The sequence below is a fragment of the Peromyscus maniculatus genome, chromosome 1 (assembly GCF_049852395.1).
Source record: "Peromyscus maniculatus bairdii isolate BWxNUB_F1_BW_parent chromosome 1, HU_Pman_BW_mat_3.1, whole genome shotgun sequence".
Classification (NCBI taxonomy): domain Eukaryota; kingdom Metazoa; phylum Chordata; class Mammalia; order Rodentia; family Cricetidae; genus Peromyscus; species Peromyscus maniculatus.
Window position 1 is genome coordinate 159,731,060 of NC_134852.1, and position 20,195 is coordinate 159,751,254.

Below are 20,195 nucleotides of genomic sequence, written 5' to 3' on the forward strand. Positions count from 1 at the left end.
CCAGCCTCTGCCTCCCAAAAGCTGGAATTATAGGTGTGCACCACCACACGGGGTTTGGCACCCAAGTTTCTGCCTTTCAAATCTCACTAGTGCCTTGGCTGCTCTGGAATTTAGTAGGTGCCGCTTGGCACCTGGAGCTTCGGGGGAGGCCGAGCTCTTCTGCCCGGCTCCGAAGAAGTCGCCCAACCTGACAAATTGGTCCGCCACACCTATCACCTCCCCTTGGTGGACTGGAACCTGCGGCTGTTGTGGACCAGACGCGGAGCTGGGTAAAGTGTGGGGTCAGCGACACAAGCCCAGGTCTCTCTGCCTGCAAAACATGCGGCAGAGGCCGAGTTGAGTACTGAGCCAGGGCAGCTCAGCGAAAAGACCCAGGCGCCGAGTCACCACCGAGCTTCAGGAGGTCGGCTGCAGCCACACCCCGGAGGACACAGACCGGCTGGGTGCGCACGTGTGTACACAAGTGCATGAGCGCCGTGGGTCGGATCGGGACTACAAGTTCCAGGGTGCCCAGCGGCGCGCCGCCCGCGGTCTCTAAGCAGGTCGCCACGGGCTGGCACGCGCCACTCTCGCCCCAGAGTAAATAAGGGACCGAGCCCGACTCTCCTGAGCACCGTAAATAGAGTCAGAGTGGGCGGGGAGCCGCCCGGCACCGCCTGCACATGTCGCTGCAGAGTCAAGTGTCCGGCCGCCTGGCACAGCTGCGCGCGGCGGGGCAGCTGCTGGTTGCCCCGCGCCCCTGGCCCGGCAGCTCGGCGGGTGGCCCGCGGGCCCGCAGCAGTGCGTGCGGTCCCCCGGTGGCGCTGGGTGCCCACAGCCACTGCGCGTGGCCCTCGGCGGGAGTTGGGGCGTGGGGGGCGGCGGGGCGTGGAGCCTGGGTGCGCACCTGGGCCCCCCTGGCCATGGCCGCGAAGGTGGACCTGAGCACCTCCACCGACTGGAAGGAGGCCAAATGTAAGTGTGAGCGCAGGGTGTGGGCCTCCCCGGCCGAATGGCACCCCACATGCCCCTGAGACACTTGGGGACTCCCCTCAGCCCACAGCCATGTCCAGCTAGCTCCCACACCAGGTTACCCCTTGACCAAGCTAGTGGGGAAAGCGGCCATACCTCAGCTATGGATCCCCGAAAACCCCTCCCGCCCAGACACCTTCCTCTATGCGCAGGAGGGAAACTGAGGCCCAGTGCCGGAGCCCATGTCCCCAAGGTCAGGCTCGAGTGTGCGGAGGCAAAGTGTGGACTCTTGACCTCCGACACCTGGCCTTGTATGCTGCTAGACATTTGGGGCAAGTGGCAGGGATGGGCTGAGAGAGCAGCACAGGGCGGGCCTGTGGCTGCCAGGTAGGGTCAGATAGCCCCAAGAGTGGCAGCTTGGGTGCCGGCCTCCCTGGGAGTGTGGTAGGCGCCCGTTTTGCCCGCCTGCTGGCTTCTGGCCCCTTGCCAGCACGCTGCCCCCTTCTTGTGGGACTGGGCTCATAGAACCTGGAGAGCAGACTGACATCGAGTGTGGGCTGGTGAGAATCACTGATTGCTCCCAAGAATGAAAATATCTCTCCTTCTGGACAGGCATGCCGGGAAGGGGCCACGGGTCCTGGACGACCGAGTGAGTCTCTAGCTGGAACGCAAAGTCCAGAGTCCCAAATAGCTCTGAACGGCGGCGGCCCAGCTGCCCCTGCCCTTCAGCTCCAGTCCCTCCTCTGTGGTTCTGGGCGGATCCCCTTTCAAAAGAGCTGCGAAGGCTCCTGCCTCATTGGCTGGGCTGCTGGTGGGCGTGACCATAGAGGATGGGTCAAGCTGGGTTGAAGGTAACCTCAGATTGGGACGTTTTAGGAAAGAGAACTCCCTGTGGTTTGAGTTGCCTGTCTGCCCAGGATTCTAAAGCACTTGGCGGTCCTCTCTGGGAGCAGAGAAAACTCGCCACGCCCTCAAACTTGGCCAGGAGTTGGGGGCTGGCCCAGAACTCCCGCAGTGGAAGTCATCATAGTCCCTCAGAATCCAGCCTTCCCAGGGAGAGCAGCAACCCAGAGCCATGGCAGAGAGCTGGGACAGTATTACACCTAGTGTAGGTTCTGCTTCTGTTCCTAGATCCTAGTCCTCCGGGTGAGCTGGGGCTGTGGGAGCCGGGTGAGCTGGTCCTTAAGGCTCTGGAGAGTCTCTGGTCTCCGCTTGCCATTTCCAGTGGGATTTTTACCAGAGTTACTTCGTCTGGCTTTTAGGTTCTTGCATGGGTTCTGGGGAGCAAACCCGGGTGTCCAGGCTTGCGTGGCAAGTGCATTTGCCCACTGAGCCGTCTTCTTAGCGCTCATTCAATAAACTTTTACCTCATGCCCTATGGGGGCCAGCGCTGTGGGTACTATGAAGAAACTGTGCTGGCTGGGGCCGCCTGAGCTAGGGAGGTCAGAGATCGTCCATCAGGGATCTGAGGTAAAGAAACTGAGTGGGGAAGGTCAGGAGGTAGGGCTAGACTTAGAGGAGGTGGTCCCATTGTGACCAAATGCAGCCCTGAGGTATCAGTGACAGTGGCTGGCAGGTGAGACAAGACCTCTCTCTAGTTACCTAGTGTGTGGAAGAGTTTACTCCAAGCCTCCATGACCCAGGGCAACAGGCTCTGGGCATGGAAATGTGGGGATGGCCTGTTTTCTTTTCTTTTCTTTTCTTTTCTTTTCTTTCTTTCTTTGTGTGTGTGTGTGTGTGTGTGTGTGTGTGTGTGTGTGTGTGTGTGTATGTGTTTGTTTTTTGAGAGAGTGTCCCTCTATGTAGTTCTGGCTGTCCCAGAACTCACTATATAGACCAGGCTGGCCTCAAACTCACAGAGATCCACCAGCCTCAAAGGCTTTGTTTTTTTGTTAAAAAAATAAATAAATAAAAGGCTAAGATTAGTGACACATGCCTGTAATACAGCACTTGGTTGGCAGAAGCAGGCAGATCTCTGTGAGGTTCAGGTCAGTCTGGTCTACAGGGCAAGTTCTAAGCTAGCCAGGGATACAGAGTGAGACCCTGTCTCCAAAAACAAAACAAGCTGGGCAGTGGTGGCGCATGCCTTTAAACCCAGTTTAACCCCAGCACTCGGGAGGCAGAGCCAGGTGGATCTCTGTGAGTTCAAGGCCATCCTGGTCTACAGAGTGAGATCCAGGACAGGCACCAAAACAACAGAGAAACCCTGTCTCGGAAAAACAAAACAAAAACAAAAAACCAAAAACCAAACCAACAAAGTCTTCCTCTGTAGCCCAGGCTGGCCTGGATCTCACTCTGAAGTCCACATGTACACATTATGACAGTTTATGCTTCTTTACTTCTGGGTAGTAGTCCATCTTACAGATGTACCACAGCTTGTACATGCCTTCTTTTATAGATGGGTATTTGGGTTTCTTGTGCATAAAGTTTCTCAGACCGCCCTGATCCGTGTCTCTAGTGGACGGACATGAGCTTTCAGGGATATAGCTAGATGAGGACTAGATAGCTACATGCTTGCTTTCCTGAGGTGACCTTCTGTCAGAGACTGGCACACGGTGATCAAGCTTACACAAGACTGATGCACAGGCAGATTAGGGTGAAAAAATATGGCCAGGTGGTGGTGAGGCACACCTTTAATTCAGGAGGCAGAGGCAGGTGGATCTCAGTGAGTTCCAGGCCAGCCTGGTCTACAGAGCAAGTTCCAGAACAGTCCAGGATACACAGTGAAACCCAGGCTCAAAAAAACCACCACCACCACCAGCAGCAGCTATCTATGTAAAATAGCAGTGGGTGTGAAACTCCTGAGCCCTTGGGCAGGGCCTCCTCACCCTATGGGAAAGCCAGGCACAGTCTTGGGTTGCGTGGTGGTCCCTGTTCTCCTCCAGAGCAGCCGATGTTAGTGTTTGCATGGCTGTGACCACAATAACTTCATTTAAGGGAAGAAAGAAGAGAAGAGATTCATTTTGGCTCCTGGGTGCAAAAGGTCTCTGTGCACAAGGGCCAAGGAGGCATGATGCACACCGCTGATCCCAGTACTCAGAAGAGGATCCTAGCACTAGAGGCAGGAGGATTGCTGTGAGTTTGAGCCTGGTGTAGGCTATAGAGCAGGGACGATGCTACCTGGCAAGACTGTCCCAAACAAAAGGAACGTGTGACCATCGTGGCAGGAGCGAGTGGCAGATGAGGAAGCAGAGGGTGAGTAAGGTCCAAGGCATAACCTGCAAAAACCCAGCTAGCTCCTGGTTCCACCAGCCAGCCCCCGCCTCCCAAGAATAGCACCATTAGCTAGGGACCATGTGACATGAGCCTGTGGGGACATTCACATTCAAAGCATAGTCTCACTCAAGCAGCAGGCTGCAAGGCAGACAGCAGGTGGGCAGGTGAGAGGCAGGAGAGCAAGCATCAGTGCTTGGGAAGGGCTCAGCCCTCCAGAAGAATCTCCTTATGGGGTTTTGTGCCATACCCATTGCCTGCTGTGGTCCAGCTAGAGAGGCCTTGCCCAAGGCTCGGCTCCTTCTTCACCTCCATGTTGGCTGCCTGCTTCTCTGGGTCCATTAACCTTCCACACCAGGACAGCCACCAGGCTGGATGCCCTCATCAGGAGACATGTAGGCTTTTCAGTTTTGTTTTGTTTTGTTTTGGAGACAGTATCTCCTGTAGCCTAGGCTTGCCTCTAATTCCCTGTATAGTGGAGGATGACTTTGAACTTCTGATCCTCCGGCCTGTACAGTATTCCAGATGCTGAGATTACAGGTGTGCACTACCAAGCTTGAAGCCTGGTTCATATTATCCTGGGGGTTGAACCAAGTGCTAAGCTTTGTGGCCTTCTGCCAGATCTGATTACACTGGTTAATTCACCGAATCTCCTTGGTTCTTGGGTGCCACAGTGCCCTCCCTCCAACTAGGTTCTGTTCAGAAGACTGGAAACAGGGCTGCAGAGTCCTGATTGCACTTTTTGAGGACCTGGGTTCACTTTCTAGCTCTTACATAATGGTCCACAACCACCCCCAACTCCAGTTCTAGGGGATCTGATGCCCTCTTCTGGCCTCTAAGAGCACTAGACAGGTACATGATGCACATACATACACACAGGCAAAATACTCATGCCATACGATAAAAATAAATAAACATAAAAATTACTTATTTTAATTTATACTTATTATAAAAAATAAACATTGGAAATTTCACAATGAAAGGCAGCTGGCTTGAGGGGACTTAGTTGGGGCCATCAGGAACATCTAGGGGCTCTGTCCTATCCTTGACTTCTTGTCCCATGCTGGGGCAGAACTATGTACTGAAAAGAAGAAGGAACATTGGTGCCATCAGACTCCAGCAAGCCCCAGGGTCACTGTTGCCTGCTCTCTGAGCCTCTATTTCCTCATCTATGAAATGGGACCCAAAGCTCCTACTGTTGTGCTGGGGTCACATTAGAGTGACAGCCTACAGAGCTGCCCCCTTCCACATCTCTTCCCAGCCTCCTATCCTGGCTGTGCTGGGCTCTTACAGACCAGCCTGCATTCTTTGTCCCTGGTGTCATGGTGAGATTCCTATGCTTCAGCTGCAGATCCTGTTGGAGGGGCCAGGACTGATTGAGGACCTTAGGGAACATCATCTCAGTGTCAGCGTCTCTGATGGGACTGCTGAGCCAGCATAGTGTCCAGGCACACCTGAGAATTAGGGGTGAGGGCATCTCTTCCATGTTGGGGTGCAGCCTTCGTACACCCCAGTGTGTGTGGAGGCAGGTCGAGAGCTGCAGTGGGCTTCATACTCTGTTCTCTGCTGCTTGTGCCGTGGGCTGGGATGAGTCGCTGCTCCCAGGGGCCGGTGAGCACAGGTGATTAATGCCACAGAAGCTGCGTGCCGCTGTGTTCAGTGCACAACCTTATCAGCTGTGCCCACCCGGTGTTCTGCAGACTCAGCCCCCCCCAGCCCCCCAGGCCCAGCCTGTCTCATCTCTCTGAACGACGTCTTGCAAAGTGTCATAAAGATACTTCTTAAAACACATCATTGAATTCCCGTTTGCCTGGCGCGCTTTATGGCTCTGGCGGAGCCTGCTTCCTCCTGCCCAGCTTTCGTGCCCACGAGCCTCTGGAAGCTCAGTCTGGGGTCAGGCTTCCCCATCAAAATTTACTGCGAACATCTTTTTACAACACCTGTCTCAGTGAGCCGTGAAATACTCTCGCCTCTTCAGAAGTGATAGAGAATGAAAATGCATGTTTTACATCTTTTATAAAAAAAATAAAACCCACTTGTGCTTTAAGTCTGCATCTGACTTGAAAGGAGGTGGGCAGTGGCTGTGTGGGGTAGAGGAGGCCTGGGAGATGGTCCTGAAAGATGGAGCTGAGGTGAGGAACAGTGTGTGGGCCCTGGGGCAGAGAACTATCTCGGTGTAGTTCCCAGCACCTCAGGAAGGTGTCATGGCCGTGACCTTGTTTGGAGATAGAGACACAGTACTGGTGTGCCGGCCTTTTTGCATCTCATACGGCCCAGGCTGGCCTTGAGTTCCTGATCCTTCTGCCTCTACCTGGCAAATGCTGGGATAACAGTTGTGTGCCACCATATCTGGCTCATGCTGGCCTTTTGAGGTTGTGTATTTGGGGACCAGCACCGACAGGGACAGACTGACAGATGTCCCTGAGACTGGTGTAGTGGTGGTTAGTGGCGGAGACAGGTTGTAGTCTCTGGGAAACAGTGCTCTGTTTGGACTCCATTGGAGCAAGTGGGCCTTGAGAACTGTGGCCATTCAAACGAGACCACCAAAGTTGTGAGGAAGGCCAGATCCACCCCAGGTTTCTTTCACCTGGGTGTGACAAGGGCTAGGTTTTTCTGCCTCTCCTCTAAGGTGCTGGCATCTGTCAGATGTGTCTGCCAGGGGTCTAGGTGTCTTCCCATGTGGTTCCAGGCTTGGTCCCAGCCTGACCACCTCAGCAGCGCCTATACCTGGTCTGTAGTAATTGGCAAGCAGTCGGTTGGTGCTACCCCAGCTTCTTGATGCCAGCTCCAGGTCTAGCCGGCTGGAAGCATCCACACTTGATTGTGCCAAGGTTCAGGGTGTCTTTGGTCATGATTGCATGTAATAACTAGTATGGGGAGCTATATAATGGCTAAAGCTCTACCTGCCCTGCTTTCCACCTGGGAAAAGCATTGTCCTCTCAAATCCTGCCCTCCTGGGCTCCCCTCCTGAGGAATCTGTGATGCTACAAAGGGGCTGCACTACAGTCCTGCTTTCTTTTTCTAAAGCCGGAATTGGGGTTGAACCTAGGACTCATGCATGCTAGAGCCAGTGTTCTTGCTGGTCTTGACTGCCCCCTTCTCACAGACCTTCAGCATCTGGGTGCCAGGGAGGGTACTTTATCTCTGACCTAGAAAAGGAAACTGAGGCTCAGGCCATTCCCAAGGGGGAATGAAAGCCCCATGTGGTTTCTCTCCACCCCTCTGTGCCCTGTTTTCTCTCTCTGCTCTGGCTGTTCCAGCTTCCCTCCACATCACCCCAAATGTTCCTTTGCCTCAGCACTTCTGCACAGGAGCCCTCTGCCTGGATGACTGCTCAGCCAGCTGACCCTCAGCCTTCAGGTTTTAGCTCTTCACTGAGTCATTAATGGAGCCTGGCGCACACTGTGCACTGTGCTGGTGGTGTAGAGTAGAGATCCTCACATGGATCCTATTGGCCAAGGTCTAGGAAGGAGCACACAGACTCTCAAGATTCTTAGTGGGGGAGCTGGAGAGATGGCTCGGAGGTTAAGAGCACTGGCTGCTCTTCCAGAGGTCCTGAGTTCAATTCCCAGCAACCACATGGTAGCTCACAACCATCCATAATGAGATCTGGTGCCCTCTTCTGGCGTGCAGGCATGCATGAAGACAGAACATTGTATACAATATATATATATATATATATATATATATATATATATTTAAAGATTCTTAGTGGGAAGTGGGAATGAAAGGAAACTACTATTTCAGGATTTCAGGTATAGCAGGTGCAGAGGCCCCAAGGCAGGAAATCACCTGGGTGTTTGAGGAATAGGTTGGTAAATTGCCAGGTCGGTGGGTGTAGTTAGGAGGACAGGTTTGGAAATGGGGGTGTGTCAGCGTGGGGTCAGGGTCATCTTGGGGTCAGGGAATGTCCTTAGGTTTGAGCTGTGTCTTACCTAGAGGAGGGGAGGGAGTAGTGAGGTTGGAACCCAGGGCTTTGGGCAAGCACTCTGCCAGCTGAGCTACATCCCCAGACAGCTCCTACCTCTCTTCTGATGCCCCTTGGGTTCTTTCGTGTGACTTTACTGTTGTTCGAATCTTAGATGGTCTTTTAATAAAAAACCCAGAGCCAGATATCAGGTGAAAGATGAGAGAAGCAGAGCAGCAGCCACTAGTCCTTATCCCTACGGAATCCTCAGCCTAAAGAGAGCGAGTTCCTGTTTCCTCACGCCTTATATAGCTTTCTCTGCCCTGCCATATCACTTCCTGGGATTAAAGGTGAGTGTGCTTCCCAAGCAAAGGCGTGAGATCTCAAGTGCTGGGATTAAAGGTGTGTGCCACCACTGCCTGGCTCTGTTTCCTATATTGACTGGATCAATCTCATGTAGCCCAGTGTGGGCTTAAACTCACAGAGATCCAGAGGATCTCTGCCTCCCGAGTGATTGGATTAAAGGTGTGTGCCATCATTGCCCGACCTCTATGTCTAGTCTAGTGGCTGGCTCTGTCCTCTGCTCCTCAGGCAAGTTTATTAGGGTACACACTGTATCACCACAATCCCCTCTCTGGTGATGGTGAGGGTCACTCTAATCTGCCATCTGTGTTTGAGGGAACCAGGCTGGGCTGAGCCTAAGTGTATAGGTAGTCTCTCACCAGCAGGGGGAGCCTGTGAGCCACAAGCCTGGACTAAGCTCTAGCAGAACTGCCTCTGAGGTGGGTCAAGTTCACTACAGCAAGGGAAGGCCTGACTTGGGGCAGGGTGGACCAACTTGGCACACTCAGAGTCTGTGAGCAGGTGGGTGCCTGGGTCCTCCCTCACCATCTGAGTGACCTCAGGCTGCCTCCCAAGTGCCTGCCGCCTCATCTGTAGAAATGGGGACATTTGCCTGCAGGCTGCATAGAAACCCCAGCCAGTGCTGGGCAGAGGCTGGCACAGGCTCCAGATCTGCCAGTCTATCTTTGAGGACACTGGTCTTGCCACCAGTGACACTGTGATGACAAGGGACAGAGCATCACCAGCCTGCCTGGCTTACTGCGTGCGAGTTTCCAGCTGTTCTGCAATGGACATCTCACCCCGCCACAAATGCAGACATGCGGGACCCAGAGATGTTTAGGCATCAGGAGGTGGCCAGGTTGAACTCTGAACCGGGGTCTGCAGTGGCTGAACAAGTCCCCCACTCTCCCTGGGCCTCAGTTTCTCTTCCTGAACTAAGACAGCAGGGTAAGATGTTGTAGAGTCCTCAGCGTCTCTGTCCCTGAGGACCATGGGAAACATGGCAGTTGGGATTGGGTTGGACTCAGCAGGAGCCCTCAGGAGGAGGAGGCCTAGGTGGGGACCGGTCTTCGCCCGGCCACACTGACTCTCCTTTCTGTCTGTCTTGCCCCTGCAGCTTTTCTGAAGGGCTTGAGTGACAAGCAGAGGGAGGAACACTACTTCTGCAGGGACTTCATTAAGCTGAAGAAGATCCCCACATGGAAGGAGACAGCGAAAGGTAGGCCTGATTCTCTGGGCATGGCAGGTGCCCCCAGCAGAATGGCTTGGGAGGACCTGACAGAAGCAGCCAGTGGCACCAATTGCCTGCTCCCTACATCCAGGCTCTCTGCGTGTGTCACCTCATTTAATTATTAACATTGCCTGAGGCCAGTTTGGTCTTCAGTCTCGTGAGAGCATTAGGAAGGCAGCTCCAGGCCACAGACGCCATCTACCTCGGGCACTCAGTTGCTGGGCGCTGGGTTTTGATGCCATGCCACACTTGCTTACAGGGGCATGCTGGGGAACTTCTTATCCCATCTCAGCCTCTGTTGTGACACCTAGAAAATGGAGTGTGTGAAGTCAGGTGTGGTGAGGCATTCCTGTAACCCCAGCACTTGGGAGGTAGAGGCAGGAGATGAGGAGCTGAAGACCAGTCTTGGCTATTTGTCAAGTTGAGGCCAGCCAGTCTCAAAAGTAGGAAAAAGGGGGTATGTGAGATCACTACGCTTCCTGGAGCATTATTATAAAGGCCTCGTGTGCACACAGTAGGCGCTCATTCAGAGGAGGATGCCATCACCAGCATCAGTGGCCAATCACTACCCTTTAGGCACTTTGCCCATGGGCTCTGGCCCAGCCACCCTGCAATGAAGGTCCCCTTTGTGACCCCTTAACCCTGCCTGTTCCAGGGGTGTCTGTGAAGGTGGAGGACCCCAAGTATAAGAAGGACAAGCAGCTGAATGAGAAAATCTCCCTGTTCCGTGGGGACATCACCAAGCTGGAAGTGGATGCCATTGTCAATGCTGGTGAGTGGCTGGCCCGAGTCAGAGGCCTGGGGTGCCACTTTGTCACGTTCAGCTTGGGTGGTGTGCCAAAAATGGGTGGGCGCCACCTGGCTCCAGAGAGCCTCTCAGTTGCTGTGTGGACGGCTTTGCTGGCGCCACAGGGGCCCAGCGTGGCGGCAACTCGGGCTCTTCTTCTCTTGAAGCCCTGACCTGCCTTGTGGGGGCACCTCGCCGCTCTGCCAAGCTGCCTTGCAGCCCTGAGGCCCATTAGCAGTGGGCATGGGGAAGAGCATGGCTGGAAAGACGCCACACTGCCCTGCCCCTGAGGTGGAGGCCAAAGCCAGCCGGCTCTCTTCATCCTGGGGTGGGGGTGGGGGTGGGGGCTGTGGCTGCTTCCCCACCCCCACCAGCCCTGGCTCACCCCACACCTGGCCAGGTGAGGGAGCTCATGGAGGGGAGGGAGGGTACGGAGAGGTCCCCTCAGCTCCCTGGCAGCTCTCCAGCGCCTGGGCTGGGAGCTAGCTGCTCAGTTTCCTGCGTGTGTTCTCTTCTTGCTGGCTTGGCAGAGTGGAGGCAGCTGCTTCTCTGGGGGAGGGAAGGACGCTGTGGTGTTTGGCTGGCTGAGGTCAGGAGGCTCTGGGAAGGGCTCTGGAGTCATGGGGACTGGGTGTCTGGGGTCAGCAAAGTCTAGCATGAGTGCAGGAACTTCCTGGAACAAGGTCGGGTAGCTTCCCTCCCTCCCTCCCTCCCTCCCTCCCTCCCTCCCTCCCTCCCTCCCTCCCTCATACAATCCGCGGGAACTACAGCTGGCATCAGAGGTGTATTTTCTATGGTTCTGTGAATATCAGGGCAGAGCTCCTGGCACAGGGCTCCGACTCACAGAAAAACCCCACCATGCCAGCCCCCACCCCTGTGTGGCCCACAGTACTCCAGGCGCCCTGGACCTCCTCTCACCTTACCTTCCGGCTTGCAGAAGCTCTGCCCGACCTGAGTCTTGACAAGGGATCCGGTCCCTCCAGGACTCTGGGGGGGGGGGGGCCGCTGATGCTGTCAATGCCTCTTTGGCCTCCTTCGGCACCTGGGCTCCCAGCAGAGGTGACTGCTCGGTCTGCTCTGGACTTTGGGGTCTGGGTGGCGCTCCTGGCAGTGTCTGCAGAGGTAGAACACTGGACCCCCCACCCCCTCCCCACCCCCGCCGCCGCGCTTGTCTCAGGCACACAGTGACGGGTGGCGCTCAGTGCCAGAGAGAGTGCGGGTCACCTTTGCCTTTCTGGCTGTTGCTTCTGTGTGTCTTGGGCACCTGACAGAGGGTAGGTGGCAGGGAGTCCGATGACTCTATCTGAGTGAAGGAAGACAGCTTTATCTGGTTTACACACCAGTCCCTCAGGATGTCTCCTGGGCCTGCCTTGTACCCGGCCCTGCCGGTGTTGCCGACAGTGTGGGAGGCACCCAGAGGTCCTTTTCCTGTTGAGCTGTAGAAAGGACGATGGAGGAGCAGGTGCCTCGCCTCGTGAGTTCCCTGGCAGCCTGGCTGGTGAACAAATTTGGGTTTAGAGACCAAGGTAGGTGTCACAGGGTTCATGGAACAGGCGAGAGCTCTGGGAGCTGGGACACGGGGCATGGACTGGCCTGTCAGCTCTCTCTCTGAGGAGTACTCCAGCACTGGCTGAGCCGGCCGCCCTGGGCTGATGGCCCGCTGGTCATACTTTCCCCAGGACATGGCATCCTTGCATGTGCCAGGCTTCTTTTCGTCTCCGTACAGTGTTGATGATGGAAAAGGACCCATCAGGTTGCTGGGCACATGTAAGGTAGGAACGACGCTCCTTCACCCCCTGCACCGGAGCCAAGGGCTCAGCACCTGAACTGGGACACTCTTAGCGCCATGCTGAGTGCCAGCTCAACAAGGTCAAGGACTTGGTGTCGCCTGCAGATGAGCAGCGTCCCTTCTCCTGCTTGCCTTAGTGAACCCAACGCCTCTTAGTTTGTTTCCTTGAGATCTTTTTCTAGAAAGAGGCGCAGTCAGGATTCAGAACCCTTCCAGAGGGGCAAAGCCGTGGCTGGAGCAGGTGTTGGCCGTGGGTTTCCCAGGCAGAACCTGCATCCCTGGTGTTTGATGTGGTATTGGCTCTGGTCAGACAGAGGTCCTCGGCGGCCTTGCTTCCCTCCCATCCCCTTGGGCCCTGGCTTCACCCCCGCAGCGTCACCCACCAGGGGGCAGCAGAGATTGCGTTTCCGAGGCGCCCATAAATCAGCCTTTATTAGTGATATAAAAGTCGCAGGCAATGTGGGGCTTTTCAGGGCTGCATAAATCTGCGTCCGAGCCTCGTGAAACCCATATGTGCTTAATTCATATGTAAAGTTTCAGGCAGGAAGAGAATGCATGTCCATTAAATTCTATTTGACTTGATTATAATCATTAGCCGTGAATAATTGCTTCTCATTGCCGACCGCAGAGTCGCCACAATAGGCAAAAGCAGAGAGCAATTATCCCGGGGTGGGAATCTTTAAATTTTTATTTTTGAAGCTAGGGGTAGCATTGGCTTGTGGGCATTTGATGGCCTATGGAGCACAGTGTGGACTGGGAGTGACTGGGGTCTTGAAGTCCCACCAGGGCTTCCACCCCATCTCTCTCTCTCTCTCTCTCTCTCTCTCTCTCTCTCTCTCTCTCTGTCCATCCTCATTTTGTTCTCACTTTGTCTCTGTTTCCAGATGGGGAGGAATGTCCCCCCGGCCTCATTCCAGCTACAAGAACATAGGCCATGGAGGAGCAGGCTGTGTGGGGAGCTAGAGGGGGCCTGTGAGGGAACGGGGAGGTTTGGATCCTCACAGAAGTGGGAAGCTTAAGGGAGAGCACCTCTACTAGGTTGCAGGCATCTCTGTCCCTTGGTCTCTGACCCAGGGAATGCTTGCAGGGGGCGGGTCCAGTCTCTGCCGACGCCCCAACCCCCGTCTTTCCACTGGCCACCTGGCATTTTGGAGCCCAGGATCGATTTTTAACCGTGTCTTAATGGTGGGTGTGATGTGACTGGCATGTGTGAGATGCGATGTGATGGTGTACATGTGTGTCTGTGATGTGGATGTCTGCCGTGTGGCAGAGGGTAGAAGGCCCGGGGCAGAGAACGAACGGGAGGCTGGTGAGCGGCAGGCCTTGAGGTCACAGGGGCAAGCCAGACTCCCTAAACTCCCCCCACAGCTGCCCCATGGGCTGACGGCCAAGGCCACATGCCAGGGCAGCACCCGGGAGAGCCTCAAGCTCCTGCCATCTGTGCCGGCCACGGCTCCTGCCCATGGGGGTATGCCACATCCATCTTAATTAAATTGACTGCCACAGTGGCGAGATAAGCCAGGGAGCCCCTGTGGCCACTCTCTCCTCAGGCCCCGGAGATGCTGGGGGCAGTGTCTGTCTCTTGGCTGTCCTCGGATCCCCAGGGCTGTGGGTGGGGAGGGCTCAGGTCTGGGTTTCTCCACTTGGGGTGGGAGGTGTTGTGACTTTCACAGTGTCTGAGTCTTCTCTCTGCCTCGGGGGATGTGACCTTAACGCTGCCTCTTGAGTGTCTAGCCCAGCAGCCTGGTGTCTGTGGGCCCCTGTGCCTAAGATGGCCAACTCCCAGCCAGGAAATCTGGACACAAAGACCCTCATTCTTGGCCAGCCAGGGGTCCAGTGGCCTGGTTCTGGCCTTGGAGTCATCTCAGGGCAGAGCATACTTGAATATCACACTTTGTGTAGAGACACAGCCATTTTTCTCTTCAGAGCAATCTCAGGCCATGCATGTGTGTCAGGGCGCCACCGAGGCCTTTGGAGTGGAACCCGGGGGCTCCTGCCAGCACCTCCCATCCATCCCTCAGGTCCTCCTCAGGCACAGCCTGTGTGGGAGTGAGGATGACACATGTTTCGGCCTGACACACACAGGGCCCTGGTAAATTAGTCCTGGGGAAGTCGGGAGCAGGAGCAGCTAAGTAGAATATAATGTGACAGGGCGGCGGCGGGAGGGAGGTTTGAATAAAGTGTGCGTGACGCCGCAGGGACCAATTAATTCTGCGAGGAGGTGGCGGAGGCGGGGTGGGTCAGGGAGGCCTTTGAAGGGTCTGGGTTCTGGGGCCTGGCCTTAAAGAATGGTGTGAAGCCATGTCTCACAGCGACAAGCTGGCCTCGCTGGAGACTTTTAAGCTGCTTATTTATTTAAAATAAGGCATGAGTGGCACTCGGCTTCCTTAAGTCCCGTGGCTTTGATTTGTGAGAGCCTACCCGCCTCTTATCCCCGCCACCCCCACCCCACTGCCGCAGAAGCCCTTGTTCCATCCCTTCACGCTGCTCCGAAGGGTAGGGGAGCCAGGCGTGTGGAGGAGCGGGCATTGCCACTGAGCGTCTGGCCACGAGTGAACGGCGGCCACCGAGTGCCCCGCCCTGCTCTGGCTGTCCCCCAGCCTGCCTGGGCTGGACTGGTGCGGGTGATTTAGAGACCGCCTTGATGGACTAGCAAGCAGAGGGCCGCAGGGACAGCGACTGCCTGGTGGGAAGTGATCTGACGCTAAACTGTCGCCGTAAATCGCTTTATCTGTCACTTCAGATTTAAATGTGTTTGCTGAGGCTTGCCGGCCGCCGACAGCAAAAAAAAAAAAAAAAAAAAGCTCCGCATGGGCAGGGGCAGTGCTGGCCAGAGCCGGGGAGGCCGCTATGGCGGCCTCTGCACTGTGCGCGGCCTGTTCAGCTCAGAGCTGCAGAGGCTGCTCGTCTCCCTCTGTCTTTGTTATCTTCTTCCCTCTCCCCCTTCTCCTCATCTCCCTCCCCATCCTCTGGCCCCTTCCTCTCCCTCATCTTCCTCCTTCCTCTCCTTTTCCCTCCCCTTCTCTCCTCATCTCTCCTTTCCTCCCTCTTTTCTCCCTCTTTCCCCATTCTCCCCCCCCCATTCCCTCCTCAAATCTCCACGCAGCCCCCATTGCAGCTCAAGCCTCCTCCTCTCCAGCCACGCCCCCCACCCCCCACCCCCAGGATTCAGGTCTTAGCCTTTTTTTAGGTCTGGCGATTTTGTGTGTGTGTGTGTGTGTGTGTGTGTGTGTGTGTGTGTGTGTCCCGCCCCACTCCAGCACCCGGTAGGTGACAAGTTCTAATTCAGTGTCTTGGTTGGCTGCTGGGAAGCATAGAGGTGCTTGCTCTGGGGACCAAGATTGAACTTACTCCCCCACCCCACCCCACCCCCCACCCCCCGGGCCCGGTAGTAGCTTCCTGCTGCCCAATCGTCTTGGTTCCTGAGCCCCAGCCCCCAATACTACAAGGAGTGCCAGCCCAGCTGCTCTTGCTGAGGCTCCCTGTGTTGAGCCCCACTTTGCAGATTAAGAGACTAAGGCTGTCATGGGGTCACAGAAGAGTCAGGGCCCCAAGCCAGGCGTGGTGGCACATACCTTTAATCCCATCACTCCAGAGGTGGAGGCAGAGGCAGAAGCAGGTGGATCTCTATGAGTTCAAGGCCAGCCAGGTGTCTACATAGTGAGTTCCAGGCTAGCCTGGCCTACACAGTGAAACCCTGTCTCCAAAACACAGACAAATAATCCCACCAACCCAAGCCCCTGGTCTTTGACGTCGGGTTTAAAGGATACAGCTGGCTTTGCTGGTCTCGCCAGCCCCCGCCGGGTGTGGGACCTGGTGTGGGAACAGCATGGAGCAGGGAGCCAGTCAGGTGGCCTGAGACCCAGGCAGCCACCCTCCCTGTGGCAAGAAGCACCAAGATGCCTGGCGCCTCCAGAAGAGTGTGGCTCATTTCCACAAGGTCGAGCCATGTTATATAAATTCATAAATGATAGATCCCTGCTGAATTATTGAGGCTCCCTCCTGGGCCTTCAGGGCTCGGTCCAGTGAGGCGAGCCTGCCTGGTGGGTTGCACTTGGAGGGAACCTGTAAGTTTCTTTTGCCTCCAGATCTCCTGCTAACTTCCCACCCCGAGTCAGGACCCACCTCTCTGTTGTCCCCACGGGAGTGAGGGGAGACACTCCCACTGTCCTGAGTTCTAGTTGACCCTCGGTGAATGAAAGTGACCCAGTACTGTGGAGGGCTGGATGGATGGCAGGGACATTGCAGGGGTCAGCTCTGGGACCCCTCTCTCCGATCCAGCCCCTCCTCTCTGGGCCCAGAGGAGCCTCTCGGTTTCATAGATATGGATAGTGGTTGGCATTCATTGCTCCCCCACCCCCCGCCGCTCCCCTCGGGTTCCTGGTAGTATGTGAGCCTCTGGAGGTGAGGAAGGAAATATAAGACTCCATGTGCCTACACCCAAGGCACTTGTAAGCCCTGTAGAGGAAGACACAGGAATAATTAGAGCTCAGAGAGGGTAGTAACCGGCTCAGGGTCACACAGCAGGAAAGCGGGAGAGCCTCAAACCCAGGCTTCCTACCGCCCATCTCTGGGCTATCACTAAACTTACATCAGAAAACCCTCTTCAGAGGGCTGTGACTTGCCCATACGGAGTGGTGGCTGGAGAACGTTCTGTCCCGGGCTTCCTGTCCTTGAGGCCACCTGGCCTCAGCTCCCACACCTGTGCAGCTGCCCATGTCCCCATGTGCTGTCCCGAGCACTGAGCTTATGGGAACGTGTGTGTTTTGAAATTAATGGAGACTATTAAGTTGGCGGAGCATGAAAAGGGCTGGAGCTGCAGCCCTTGGCTCGCTCTCCTGGAACGACCCACTAGGGACTGGACACAGGCTGCCTGGAACGATGGGCCCTCTGCATCCCTAGGTGACCAAGGGTCTAGGCTGAGCGTCATGAAGCAGACATGGGTGCCCCTCCCTAGGGACCAGCATCCCCCATCCTTCCTCCCAACCCAGTCAGTGAAGGAAAACAGCAATGTTTTGGGGGCGTATTAAAATGAATCTTTTCTCCAGACCTCCAGGGTCAGTTCCAACACACTCCAGGTCTAGACCTGGCCTTCCTAGGCAGGACAGGGGACATACCCCCCAGGGAAGCCACATGACTGCCTAAGTGGGCCCTAGCAGAGCTTGGTTACATCCACTGAGGTCAGAGCTGGCAGAGTAGAATCCACCTAAGCCCTCCCTGGCAGCTTCCAGGCTCCAAGGCTGCCGGCTCAGAGCCTCACCTCCGAAGTACCTTTGTTGATGTTTGCAAATTCCCTGTCCTGCTGACATTCTAAGTGGCCACTTTATGGTCCCCTCTGTAGTCCGCAGTTAACATCTATCAAAGGGTACAGTTTCCGGGGCTGCTGTGCTTAGGCCTGAGCTGAGTACAGGGCCCCTGGGGTGTGAGTGGGTCAGCTTGAGATGCCTCTTATGGCCTAGTCTTTCCACAACACTGACTGCCGTGTGGGGGTCTGCTTCCTCCACCAGTTCCCATAAGCCTCCCACCTCTGGGGTTTCACAGGGGAGCTCAGAGGAAAGAATAGATTCCAGTCAGGGTGCCCAGTGTCCTAGAGGGGCTCATTCCCCACAGGACAGCCTAGGAGCTCCCCATGGCAAGGGGGAGTCTCAGAGCTGTGTATCTGGCCTGGGAGGCGTCCCTGCAGGTGCTCAGGCTGTTTATACAGTAGGTCAGAGTAAAGACCCAGCAATGCAGAACCTAAGATTCCCCAAGGGCTGGGGACCCTACAGCGGACGTGGCTGCCCTGGGCACCATGTAAGGATGCCTATTCTCTCTGTCTGTAGTGGGCAGGCGAGGGGATATGCTAGTTTTTGGTCCCGGTGATTGAACTCAGGGCCCTGTGCATGCTAGGCAAGCGCTCTACCACTGAACTGTACTCCAGCCTCCCCTTTGTCTTCCTTTTAGTTTGAGGCAGAGACTATCAATAAGTTGCCTAGGCTGGCCTTGAACTCACTTTGTAGTGCCTTGAACTTGTGATCCTCCTGTCTCAGCCTCTCTGGGTGCTGGGATTACAGGCACGCACCAAACCCATGCTATTTATATCTATGTGGAGGTGTCAGGAGAGGAAGCTGGTGAGGACGGCAGGGGAGGAGGGTAGCATGGTAGAGAGCCATTCTGAGAGGGCGGGTGGGGTTCAGGTGAAGGGTGCCCCCCCATGGCATCTCATAACCGTTGCCCCCTCCCAGTGGCAACAAGTGGCCCTTGAATAGCATCTGCACTCACTCCCCCCATTCCACCTCCTCCCCTTCTAGACACTGTAATTGCCATCAAAATGAGAGCATTGGGGTGGCTCTTGGGAGAGAGAGCCGGCTGTCAGCTGTCCCCTGCCAGCAGGGCCCGCGACTGTTTGATTATTGCCGCCTGGCTGTATTTCACGTACGGTTTAAACATCATCAAACACTACATCCCTTTTGAGGAGCGAGGGCTACCTTGCTGTGGATGTTGAAGAGAAACAGGGACATTAAAATCCACGAAGCAAATGGCCTAGAATTGACATTTGCGGCGGCGGCAGGGGCGGCGGGGAGCTGTGCTGTGCCTGCCTGTCAGAAAAGCTGAATCCCAATCCTGTATGGCAGCAGGAGCTTCCCCACAAGGGTGGTGGGAAGCGGGTGGATCGGGTCAGGAGGGAGTTCTGGGGTCACCTGGCCACCTGTCAGTGCCCCTCTGGCCTTGACCTCTGTCTGCTCAGCCTTAGCCTCCTCCCGATGGGAGGGAGGAGCACCCCCTCCTCCAGACAGAACAGGGTGCTCGGCCTGCCGCTCCGGGGCTAGCGGTGGGGCACAGCAGGGTTATGTCCGACAGGGTTGCTCTCGGTTTCTGCTGTGGCCTCTGTGGAGCTTTGTGTGCTGCATCAAGGCACACTGATCGTCAAGGCCCACCTTCTTCATCTGTAGACCCCAGAGAGAAGTCTTCTGCCAGGGGTTGGAGCCTGATGGATGGTGAAGGCCGTTATCAAGAAAGTGGACATTGGGGCTGGGGATTTAGCTCAGTGGTGGAGTTCGGTCCTTAGCTCCAGAAAAAAGAAAAAGAAAGAGGACATGGAAGCTAGAGTTTGTATTTTTTAAAATTTATTTTTATTTATTTATGTGTGTGTATATATGTGCTTGTAAGGTTACTTGTGTGCAAGTGTCTTGAGAGGCCAGAAGAGGGTGTCAGATTTCCTGGAGTTGGGTTACAAGTGGGTGTGAACCACCTAGTCTGGGTGCTGGGAACAGAACTCTGGTCCCCTAGAATAGCAGCAAGAGCGCCTAACAGCTAAGCCATCTCCCTAGCCCCCAACCTACTGAAAACTAAGTGCAGTAAAACCAGGACCAGAGCTGAGCTCACAGCGCCCTGGGGGAGCCACGCATTGCGCTCATCACGCCTCGTGTAGAGCTGCTAGCCTCCTGGGACCAAGTCACAGTGTGCTGTGTACTAGGTGATCCTAACCTTGGGGAGCAGAGGCGGGTAGATCTCTGAAGTTTAAAGCCAGCCTTGTCTACAGAGTGAGTTCTAGGGCAGCTGGGACTAACATAGTGAGGTCCCCACCCCTTGAAGGTAAAACCAGCCCCCAAATCTTCCTGGAGCCATTAAACCAGTGAAAGAAGAACCAAGGCACCCTGGGACGACAGCTCAATGAACAACATGCTTGCTACACACACAGGGGACCCGAGTTCAATCCCCCACACACGTGTAAAAAGCCAGGCATAGTGGCACACACCTGTAATCTCAGCTCTGTAAGGGAGATAGAAGGATCCCTGAGGTTTGCTGGCTAGCCAGTCTAGGCAACTGGTCTGATCTGGGGCCAGTGAGCGACTCTGAGTCAAAAAATAAGCTGGAAGACACCTGATGTCTACCTCTGGCCACCACCTGTGCACATATATGCATAACACACACACACACACACACACACACACACACACACACACACACAGAACCAAGGAAGGGAAGGGTTGAG

The 20,195-nt window shown here is 55.4% G+C and overlaps 1 protein-coding gene across 2 annotated transcripts in view; it reads left to right on the plus strand.

Annotated features, from left to right (window-relative positions):
* Nucleotides 1–525: 525 nt before the first annotated feature.
* Nucleotides 526–20,195, plus strand: part of Macrod1 (mono-ADP ribosylhydrolase 1) — a 145,211-nt gene continuing 125,541 nt past the window's right edge. Inside the window, exons 1-3 of one of the 2 annotated variants that reach the window (XM_015999175.3) lie at nucleotides 526–954; nucleotides 9,531–9,632; nucleotides 10,300–10,416. In XM_015999175.3, the coding sequence (XP_015854661.2) occupies nucleotides 663–954; nucleotides 9,531–9,632; nucleotides 10,300–10,416 (511 nt within the window). In that variant the 5' untranslated portion in view covers nucleotides 526–662. The remainder of the gene's footprint in view (nucleotides 955–9,530; nucleotides 9,633–10,299; nucleotides 10,417–20,195) is intronic. The other variant, XM_006980740.4, reaches the window with a different exon arrangement.